Source organism: Myotis davidii, unplaced genomic scaffold (genome assembly GCF_000327345.1).
Source record: "Myotis davidii unplaced genomic scaffold, ASM32734v1 scaffold962, whole genome shotgun sequence".
NCBI lineage: Eukaryota > Metazoa > Chordata > Mammalia > Chiroptera > Vespertilionidae > Myotis > Myotis davidii.
The window spans coordinates 4,105,198-4,116,495 of record NW_006295559.1 but is presented as its reverse complement, the minus strand read 5'-3'; the positions used below and the strand labels follow the sequence as shown (position 1 = coordinate 4,116,495).

General features: G+C 51.2%; 1 protein-coding gene across 2 annotated transcripts in view; it reads left to right on the top strand.

The window, feature by feature from the left end:
* Positions 1–11,298, top strand: part of GALNT15 (polypeptide N-acetylgalactosaminyltransferase 15) — a 34,126-nt gene that overhangs the window by 3,818 nt on the left and 19,010 nt on the right. For both annotated transcript variants that reach the window (XM_006770176.2, XM_006770177.2), the window contains exons 2-3: positions 6,448–6,614; positions 8,546–8,750. In XM_006770176.2, coding sequence (XP_006770239.1) covers positions 6,448–6,614; positions 8,546–8,750 — 372 coding nt within the window. The remainder of the gene's footprint in view (positions 1–6,447; positions 6,615–8,545; positions 8,751–11,298) is intronic.

Genomic DNA, 11,298 nt, shown 5'->3' with positions numbered 1-11,298 from the left:
AAAAAGACTTGGCTGCATTTCAGGCACTGGAGCCTCCCCTTCCCAGCAGCCTTCTAGAACACATAAGCGATTCTCTGTAAGATGAGACAATACCCTCCCCAACACACACACACACACACCCCACACACACACACACACCCCACACACACCCTCCCTCCAGGGTGACAGGACTCCCCTCCTCCCACTTCTTTAAAACCAGGCCGAAATAGACCCATAAAAGAACAGATGTATATTAAGCACCTACTATCTGCAGGCCCTGCACTGCTGCTTTCTCTCCAGAATCAGAACACTAGACATCCCACAGCACTGCCCCTGCTGTAGTGAGCCACGCACCACCATCAACCCCAGAGCTTCTTGCAAGCCCATCCTGACTCCTAACCCAGACAAGCTCCATTGACCCCAGTTCCCGCACCACAAGCCCAAACAGGCCCTGACCTTTGCTCATTTTACCCATCCAGGCCACAGGCCTTTTCTAAGTACCTGTAGGGTCATTGCTGGAGGTCAATGAAAACGGGGCACAAGGAGGGTTACCAATAATGCAGAACCAACACAGAAAAAATCAGTGTGAAAGATCAAAAGGCAGTCTCTGGAAGGAGAGGTAAAACTATAGTGAACATTTGTTGAGCACATACTATGTGCTAGGGATTCTACCAAATGGTGTTAATTTGTCTAATGTTCATGGCTTGTCTATATTACCTATAAGGTAGGTAATATCCTCTCTGTTTTATGGATGTGAAATCTGAGGCACAGAAAGGTGGAGGGACTGGGGCCAGGTTATGTGACCAGGTGTGTCTGACACCAAAGTCATGCTCTTCATCTCCATGTTGTACGTTCTGGGCAAGTCACATGGGCCGGAGGCATCTCAAGTTTTTCCATCTATAAGATGGGGAGCACTCACACCGACCGGTCCCACAGGGAGACACAGCAGAGTATGTTCATCACTGAGGAGTTGGGAGCCACCTGGGCATTTCATCACAGGGCACGATGAAACACAGTGGAATGGCTGTGCCGTGCGTGCGGAGGAGAGTCCTGGGGGCAGGGGCAGGCATGACTATGTAGATGAAATAAAAAGAAGGGCCCAGGATGGAGCAGGCTGAGGACTAAGATGGGCTCCGCCCTTCAATGCTGCTATCAAAGGTGTTGACAGCTCTCAGCACTCTTCCAGGTTTAGCTCTCCTTTGATCTTCCGGGCGCCCAGCGCCCAGCGTCCAGCGCAGGACAATTGATGTCCTGGATCAAAGAGGCTCCCGATGGAGAAAGTGCTTTGTGGTCTCTCCTCCAGGCAGTGGCTCTCACACGGGAGCTGCATTAGAACAACTAGAGGCGTGGCCTCCAAATAGATTCCAGGCCTCCCCTCCTACAGTTTCCGACTCAGTAGGTCTAGGGTGGGGTCTAGGAATTTGACTTCTGCGAGTTCCTGGCGAGGCTGCTGCTGCTGACCTAGGACACTCTTGATGCTGAGCAGGTTGGACAGAGACGTGCTTCTCAAACTGTGCGGTGCATGCATATCACCCGGGCACCTTGTTCGAACGCAGGGTCTAATTTGACAAGCCTCGGGTGTGGTTCAAGGTGCTACATTTCTATCTTGCTCCCAGTGGTACCAGCACTGCTGGTGCACAGACCATACTTTTGATGAGTAAGGGGCTACATCACCGGTTCCCGAAACTACATGCATGTTAGATTCCCACAGGTTGCTTGTTTATTAACAGGGGTCCTCAAACTTTTTAAACAGGGGGCCAGTTCACTGTTCCTCAGACCGTTGGAGGGCCAGACTATAGTTTTAAAAAAAACTATGAACAAATTCCTATGCACACTGCGCATATCTTATTTTGAAGTAAAAAAAAAACAAAACGGGAACAAATATTTGTATTTGCATGTGGCCCATGGGCCGTAGTTTTAGGACCCCTGGTTTAAAATGTAGGTTTTCAGACCCGGCCACTGCAGACTGCATAGTTGCGAGTTGGAGCCCAGAGATCTGAATTTTTAGAAGTGATGTAAGACAGTTTGGGGAACCACTGTTATACGAAGTGAGTGGAGAGGTAGTAGAGTTCTGGTAAGTTCCATGGAGGAAGTAGTGCTGGGAATGGAAAGTAGAGAAGAGAAGCAGAGAGGGAAATAGACCCCCTCCTTACCGGGGGTTTTGTACTTGAACATAAATGTCCTACCTGCTTCCATCAACTCGTAAACTTGTGTTTGTGGTTGGGCCCATGTTACCCTGGTTTATATACTCACATTGTGACTAAATCAAAGTCACACGGAACAGTGGGCCTGGGGTTGAATCCTGGCATCACCTCTTCCTGTGTGACTTTGTATAATCGCTCAACCTCTCTGAGCCTCAACTGTAAAAGGGAGGTAACACCCTTGCATGAGGTTATAGCGCAAATCAGACAAGATGTTGATGAGTTTTCAGCCAGGATTCAAGCCCAAACAGACGCTGCCCTTATCGTCTTCTTGGGCATAGGACCCAGGAGTGGGCTGGAAAGACGGAGAAAGGTTGGAGCAGGCAGCTGTGGGCTTCACATCATTGTCCTTTCTCGGACCAGACAGTTATGTTCTGCCCCTGGGGCTGCTAAATAAAACACAAACTCGGGGGCACACTGGAATTATCTGGAAAGTCGTAGAAACTGCTTACATATTTCCAGGGGGCCGGGATCAGAGCAAGACCAAGGATGGCCAGAGTCCCTTCAGAAAGGGGCCGTGAGACTGCAGAGGAGGGGACTTCGTGCCCCTTACATGACTTGTCTCCACTGTGGGGAACGCCAGGCTGGCCACATCAGCCTCAACTGCAGGCTCCAGCCCTCCCCACACTTCTCGCTCATCCACAAGCTCCTTTGTCCATCCCTCTAAGGCAGGGGTAGGAATGTCAGGCCCGTGGGCCGTATAGGCTCACAAAATCATTTGGTCTGCAGAGGAGGGGACTTCGTGCCCCTTACATGACTTGTCTCCACTGTGGGGAACGCCAGGCTGGCCGCATCAGCCTCAACTGCAGGTTCCAGCCCTCCCCACACTTCTCGCTCATCCACAAGCTCCTTTGTCCATCCCTCTAAGGCAGGGGTAGGAATGTCAGACCCGTGGGCTGTATAGGCTCACGAAATCATTTGGTTTTAGGGGTGAGTTAATTAGATGTTTGACCAAATACCAGGCTAATTTTGAAGTTGATAATTTTATATGGCCCGAGAATGATGTTATCAAATGGCCCTGGGCAGAAAAAGAAATCCCTACCTTTGCTCTAAGGGATCATCTCCAGGCTGTCCCCCAGCCCTTGTCCCCCGGGTCTGGCTCAGAAGTTGGTGTTCCCAAGATGAGCCACATCAACTGCAGCCAAGATGGGCTGCACATTTCCTCAGAATGTAGGCAATTGGCTGTAAGGTATTACTCTCCTGTTGGTATCTGCAACCAGCCTATACACTCCTTGAGAGCAAGAATGGTGTCTTCTTTCATTCACTGAACAAATATTTATTTAGCAGTTATTAAAGGTGAGACGGTGAGCAAGACCCAGCCCGGCCCCAAGGAGCTTGAGGGACACGGGGGGATACAGACAAGCAGCCAGGCCATTACATGGTGGGCTCTGAACTGAGATATGGAAGTCCCCTGAATGAGGCGCTCTGCTGATCTGGTAGGAGCTGGGGGTCAGTAACCCCAAAATAGCTTTAGAAAACCATTCAGAAACCTTTCTACTGTGGCCTGGCAATGGGAAGGCGCGGGGGGGAGGGGGGGGGTGTTGCTGCCACAGCCAGGCCATCTGGTGCAACGCTGTGACTCACTCTCTTCCAATCACCAACCAAACGCTTTTTCTGAGCTCACAGGGGATCCTGGAGCCGCGTGAAGAGAGGGCAAGCATCTGTGCGTAAACACAGCCCGTGATCTGGGAGAGAGAGGATACAAAGCTAACATTTCCTGAGCAGCTCTCTTGGGCCAGGATGATCCCCTTTAATCCGGGCAGCACCCCTGGGCTGCAGAAGGGTATCAGCATCCTTGTGCTGGCTAATTAGGGGGTGTAGACAGCAGAGCCAGGATTCAAAGCCAGGCTGATTTGATTCCTAAGCCCTAGATCTTTCCTCTCCCCTGCTGCCACTCAGAAGATGGACAAGTGAGGTCAGACTGGGCCTTTGGACACATGGGGGTGTGTGTACAAACTGAGGTAGTAAAATATGCACCAGCTATCTGGTTGAAGGACAAAGAAAGTAGCCAGCCCCATTATTTAATAATGAAAGTATATATTTCTCCGTGGCTCCTCTCCATGGTCCCATGTGCGCACTGCCTCATTGATTCTCTCAGCAGAGCCGCAGCCCACGTAGAGCAGGGGGACCATGCACCCCCACCTGGCAGAGAGAACCTGAGGCCAGGAGACCCTCAGGCAGGGCCAGTCTGGTGGTCATTCTGCCTGCAGGTCCACCCTCACAGCTGCCTTTAGATGTTGGAAGCTTGGAGTCCTGGAGACAACCCCTTTCAAAAGCAAATACCCCTCTGAGGAGGGATGTGGTTTTAACAGCTAAAACCTAGAAAGAAGCCCCTTGGGAAGGTATTTTAGGGAAGTGCCCTTTGTGAGCAATTGTGAGCCACACCCAGCTCCATGTATCAGGTTATTATACTGTGGACTCACTCAAAATCTCAACAGACACGATGCCATGCAAGTACAGAGCTTCCTATTCACCTGGATAAAGGAGGGAACCAGCCTCCTGGCAGAGGTAACACCATGCACCCCTTCTATCCAGCCATGAGCCAGCAAAGCAGAAAGTGCATGGCAGCTCTGAAGGGAAATATCCAGCTTTGCCATTTATCGATAATGTGGCCTTTAAAGTATTGCCTTCTAACAAGCCTCAGTTTTCCCATCTGTAAAATGGGGGTAAAATAGCCCAAGCCACAGACTTATTACAGGGTGAACATGCAGTTAAGTAAGTGAAGGGCCTAGCACAGTGTCCGGCACGTTGTTGACATTCATAAATGTCTAATCTTTGTCCCTTCTTCAATAATAATAATACTAAACATTTATTATGTGCCCGGTGCTGTGCTAGGTTTTAGGAATACAAAAATAAAGAAATATGTCTCTGCCCTTAAATGGATGACAATTACTATTCCTAGGACACTTATGTACGCCATCCTATGTAGGCCTCACAACAGCTCTAAGAGATTGGTAACATATCCTTCTGCTGTAGGCAGCGAGAATGGCACCAGGTGTCAGACCGGTAGGGTCAGACCAAACCTTGGTGCAGCAACTTCAATACTTGGGTTCTGGCTAGGAAAGAACTCAGAGTCCAGACCCAAACCATAAGAAAACATTTACTGGGTAAATTACAGGGGTAGACAAAGTAATTCCTACAAGAAGTGGGCTTAGGAAACAAGCTATAGAGGTAAAGGAAGGGCCCTCGGAGCTTGGGACTGAGGAAGCCCCCTCCTGGGCCCAGGAGGGGGAGGGTAAGGAAAGGGGGAAGGGAAGAAAAGGGAAGGGAAGGGAAAGGAAGGGTAAAGAAGGGTAAAGAAGGGGAAGGAATGGGCATGCTCCCTGGAGGGAGAGCACACTGGGTCCTCTGTCCGAAGAGTTTTAAGGTGGAGATTTTAGGGAAGGTCCCGGCAAAGATCTCAATCCAGTGGTTCTCAACCTTCTGGCCCTTTAAATACAGTTCCTCATGTTGTGACCCAACCATAAAATTATTTTCATTGCTACTTCATAACTATAATGTTGCTATGGTTATGAATCGTCATGTGCGTATCTGATATGCAGGATGGTCTTAGGCGACCCCTGTGAAAGGGTCGTTTGACTGCCAAAGGGGTCTCGACCCACAGGTTGAGAACCACTGCAATAGACTATGCTGCCATTTTCCAGGTGTGTCCTTTCAGAGTTGTGGTCTCCTCTGATTGGTTGGCCAGCACTAGGGCAGGGGGCATTATTCAATGCAGCTGATCCTGATGTCAGCCAGGCCTGGTTTTGTTGCTTATCTGGGCCTGGAGCTGAAATACAGCTGAGGCCTAGATGTTATCTCTAGGGAGGAAAAGTCACCCTGCGGGGAGGTCCACCCTACAATTGACTGTCCTTCGCTAGGCACCTGGGACTTTCCATCCTGGTACCTTCTGTTCCTGGCCCATTGTCCTTGCTCTGCTCATGTCTGTCTAACTGCCTACGACAAGTCATTCCCATCTTTACAGATGAGGACAGTCATCTGCTGAGAATGGTGGCAACACCGCTCCACTCTTCTGAGAAAGGCATGGATTAAACACTGGAAAAGAGCTCTTGGGCTCCGAGGACTGGGAGGTGGTACACGGCACTGCTGTGGGGGCGACCTGGGCTCTCTGTGTGGGGATTTTAAGAAAACTCACGGAGAGCTGTAGAGTTGGGAGGCGAAGCATGTGGTTGAAGCAGCCACAGCCAGGGCCTGGGAAGTGAGTTCAAGGATGTTGGACACTTTCTATGGCCTTTCTCCCCATGGTTCCCGGTTGTTGTCCCTGCAGGTGTCTGCAGCAGCACCCTGAGGACAGCCTGCCCACGGCCAGTGTCATCCTCTGTTTCCACGACGAGGCCTGGTCCATCCTCCTGAGGACGGTGCACAGCATCCTGGACACGGCGCCAAGGGCCTTCCTGAAGGAGGTCATCCTCGTGGACGACCTCAGCCAGCAAGGTGGCTGTGGGCTTCCTCCAGGCCCCACCAGGCGGGAGGGAATCCTGGGGGGTTCCCATGCAAACACGGGGGTCTGGAACCTGTTTAGGAAAAGTTCCCAGAAGCAGACTTCTAGATGAGAATTCAGGTGCAGGTAATTCATGACTTCTGAGCCCCCCGGGCCACCAGTTCAGAAATGGGGGAACAGGATAGAAACCGTGAAGAAGACGAGCAAGGTGAGAGTCTCGGGAAGGCCGCCCCAGCCTGGGCCCCTGGGATCTCTCCCCCGAGCCCTGAACTCCTCACCGCCCCACTCGCTTCCCAGGTGAGGAAACTGGGGTCCAGAGAAGAGAACTGACCGGAGCTGAGTTATGCCAAGTGCAGTGGAGTCAGGCCCAGAGCCCCAACCTGCAGATTCTGCTCGAATGTTTCCACTGGCAGGAAACTCACGAGTGGGGACCAGCCACGGCATGGCTGAGTACCTAAAGGAAGATGGAGACAGAGGAACCCCCTGCCTGACTTCCAGGGCACTGGTTCTCAAGAATCACTTGGCAAGCTTGTTAAAACTGCTTTCCAGGGCCCACCCGAGCTCCTGGGCCTGGTATTGGGCTCAATCCTGTGTAGTTCTAACAAGCTCCCAGGTGATGCCGATACTGCTGGTCTCTGGACCAGACTTTGAGAGCACCACTGCTCTAGTCTTTGGCTGGGGCCCGAGGACTATATTTCTGGCTCAACTAAATGGCCAGAGAGCCCTTCCTGACCTTGGGGGGAGATCAGACTGCTCTGAGGGAAGCCAAGCACTTGTGAGGTCTGCAAAGCGCTTTCTAAGGGGAAAGACAGAGGACAGGACAGAGTGGCCAGGTGCCTCTTAGTTCTTCCGAAGTTCCTCATGGGGGGAATTCAGCCAGTCTGGCCCTGGCAGGGAGTCAGACTAGCCGGAGGCCTCAGGAGTGCCCAGGGTTACTGAATCCCATCAGCTGCAGAGTAGGCAGACGAAAGAGCAGGTCCTGGGCTAAGCTGGGTTGGCTGATGAAGGGGCCCAGAGTCTCTAAACCAGCGGTTCTCAACCTGTGGGTCGCGAACAATGAAAATACATCCTGCATATCAGATATTTACATTATGATTCACAACAGTAGCAAAATTACAGTTATGAAGCAGCAACGAAAATAATTTTATGGTTGGGGGTCACCACAACATGAGGAACTGTATGAAAGGGTCGCGGCGTTAGGAAGGTGGAGAACCACTTCTTTAAACCCTCAGCTGGGGCCGAGTTCTCTCAAGAGCACACCTGTGGTCCCTCCCCCGTCAGCTGATGAACTGGGGAGACTTTTCTTCTCCTTCCGTGTGTAGAGGCGAAGGAGCTGGGCCCTGGGGCTGTGAGCTGCCTCCATTGTCCTCAGCGCCTCCTGCTTTCCATCTCCTCACGTGGAGTGTGGCTGTTGGCCTCATAATCACCATGATGCTGCTCTACCTCTGGGCATCACATTTATATTTTGGGCGGGAAAAGAGTGAAAAGGCAGAGACCGGCTAAGTTTAGAAAAATTAGGTAAAACAATAGTTTTTCCAGAATCCTCTTATTTCTATATTTTTACCAGAATTGGGTCCAAAGGCTACTTACTAGCAGCAAGAAGTCTTGGTAGGTAAGAGCTTCTAGCTGCTCTGAACAGAAGCAAGTTTCTGTTAATACAGCGGAGGAGAGAATGAATGTTGGGGAAAAGGACGAGCATTGCTCAGTAGAGGGGCGTCGCCGAGGGACCGGTTCTCAGACGTCCACATTCAGAAATTTTAACAGTTTCATGAATAGAGATCCTTCCCTAGGGAATGAACTTGGAGCTAACAAACTCACCCAAAAAATTAATTACAAAGGAATAAATCAGCACAACATTTACCACTGAGAAATGCACCAGTCCAGTGGTGAAATGTTGCACTGACCACGGCCCTGTCGGTTCCAGGACAGCTCAAGACCGCTCTCAGCGAGTACGTGGCCAGGCTGGAGCGGGTGAGGCTGCTCAGGAGCAGCAAGCGCCTCGGTGCCATCAGGGCCCGGATGCTGGGCGCCACCAGGGCCACTGGGGACGTGCTGATCTTCATGGACTCCCACTGCGAGTGTCACCCGGGCTGGCTGGAGCCCCTCCTCAGCAGAATAGCTGGTGACAGGTAATCACCCACTGGGGTTTGGGGAGCCAGAGGTGGGAGGAGGGAGAAACGGTCTAGGCGTTGGCCTGCGGACTGAAGGGTCCCTGGTTCGTCTCCAGTCAAGGGCACATGCCTGGGTTGCAACTCGGTCCCAAGCAGGGGGCGTGCAGGAGGCAGCCAATCAATGATTCTCTCTCATCGTTAAGAAGCACAGGGAAGTCAATAAAAATATCTTAAAAAACATATTGCAATATATTTTGAAATCAATAAAAATATATTTTTTAAAAAAGTACTGAGTGCAGGGAGGGCAAATGAGTCATAGAGAATAGCCACTTGACAGCCGGGCTGTTCCCTCTGCTCCTTTATTTGGACATATAGGAAGTCAGTAGTTAATATCATTAAGCCTTCTGTATACTAGTAACCCTACTGGACGCTTTTCAGATGCCTCAGGCAGATATTTTTGGCTCCATTTCACAGGGCAGCGGGGGCTCAGGGAGGCGAGCAGGTATATGAGGCCTGCACACACTCTGGAGCTGTTATACACACTCCGGGTCTACTGCTCTTTTTATTGTATACGAATTTTTAAAAAAGAATTGGAGAAGTGGATCGGGGAGAAACATTTAGTCATGCCCACCCCTGGTTGTGAGACATGCGTTAAAACAGTGATTAAAACCAGTCCCTCATGATGTCTGCTTCTCACATCGGCACCATTTTCACAGAGCTGGAGATTTCTCACCCTAGGCGGAGGGAAAAGAACTTGGCAATACCTCTGTTTCCTCAGCTATAAATAAAACGGGGCTTCCTGAGAAGGCTTCCATAGTTAAGAGGTGGTGAGTCCATAAAATTCTAATTTCCTGGCCCTTCCTCTTCTCTCTCTCTCTCTCTCTCTCTCTCTCTCTCTCTCTCTCTCTTTCTTTCTCTCTCTCTCATCTCCCCCTCTTTCTCTCTCTCTCTCTCTCATCTCCCCACTCCCCCGTGTGCATCTGGCTCTTGACCCTGCCTGGCTTGGCTCCCTGCTCATGTCCAGTCTTCTGTGATCTGACGCGTGTGGGTCACCCCACACCTCGTCGCTGCTGCCTGTGCACTCGGTCTTCTCTGGCCCCAGCGTTAGGCTTGCAGGCCCTCACAGCTGAGGTCTGAAAGAAAAGCCACCCAACGGGGTCTGCGTTCTCATCTCTTCCCACTGCACTGAGTGATGCTCTGTGTGCTGTGGCCTGGGAGAGCGTCCCCTTTCAGGGTCTGTTCTACTCCCCCAGTGGCCTTGTCTGGCGTTTCCTCATCTCCTGTCAAGCAGAGCAAAATGGGAGAAGCCATCAGGCGCAGCTCCTAACAGCAGCTGCTCTTTGAGAGAGCAAAGGGCCCAGCTGCCTCTGAGGCTCCAGGCAAGAGGTGTCTGTCACCAGGCAAGGACCTGTTGCCCCCAAAGCAAGGAGAGGTCTTTAAGAGCTTTCATTAACAAGGTGGGGTGGGAACGGTGAGCAAACAGTGTAACAAGCCACAAATCAACTCTTTCAAAGTCATGGCTCTCTCAAAACCCTGGCCAGAGAATTCAGGGCCTGGCGACTAGCCCTGGTTCCCCTGCCCACAGAACAGGCTGAGAGCCATATGGCAGCGTGGTCTGAGCTGGTAAAAGGAGTCCCTTCCTCATGACCCTTTACTCCTATCCCTCAGAAACGTGTCATAATATACTCCTTTTGCTAGAACAAGACACCTTAAGGCTAGCTGCCAGAAATTCAGAAGTAAACATGCAAATGCACAGTGCCTATGGTATTTGAGGCATTCCTTAGGCATGGGGATGCACAGCCTTCATAACTACACCCAGCCCCAGACAGTTTCTCTAGGAGCAAGGCTTTTAAGGCAGTCGTAGGATGTGGTGCTTGGGAGCTGGCTTCTACATAAAGGAACAAGGATGAAAATCTAGAGTAGCTGTCATTCTAGCTGCCAACTGCGTTGTGCTGACTGCCCTCTGGTACCCACGCCAAGGAATGAGAGTCAGGGCTCGAGAACAATGAAGATTTCCAAGGAGGAAGAGGCGCACCCTAGCGAAGTGCTGAAAGGCAACACCATCTCAGGGGTGATCCTGGCTCAAGAGTCTGTCCACGTTGTTTTCCACGTGAAGACCGGGCTGGTCCCCTATCTTAGAGACACCAGCCCTAAGGTCACTGAGTGTTCAGCCAGGGCTCAGCCTACTCAGTGGGGAGAAGCAAGCCAGGGCAGAGTACAGACCACCTCCCACCTCTCTGCCCTTTGAGAGGTTAACTGACAGAAGGCAGCCTGAAAAATCCCAGGTGAGTGTATGTGAGTGTGTGCATGAGTATGTTAGTGTGTATGAGTGAGTGTGTGAGTGCAGAAGTGTGAGTGAGTGCATGAGTATGTGAGTGTGTATGAGTGTGTGAGTGTAGAAGTGTGAGTGAGTGCATGAGTATGAGTGTATGCTGAGGAGCGGGAGGGGGTCCAAGATGTCTCCTAGCCCAGCAGAAGAGCAGCCTTCAGTGGGTCTTATGCTCCAAGCCCCATTTTACTCCACACATTTTCCTGCCTCTCTCCCCTCCACCATCACCCACGCCCC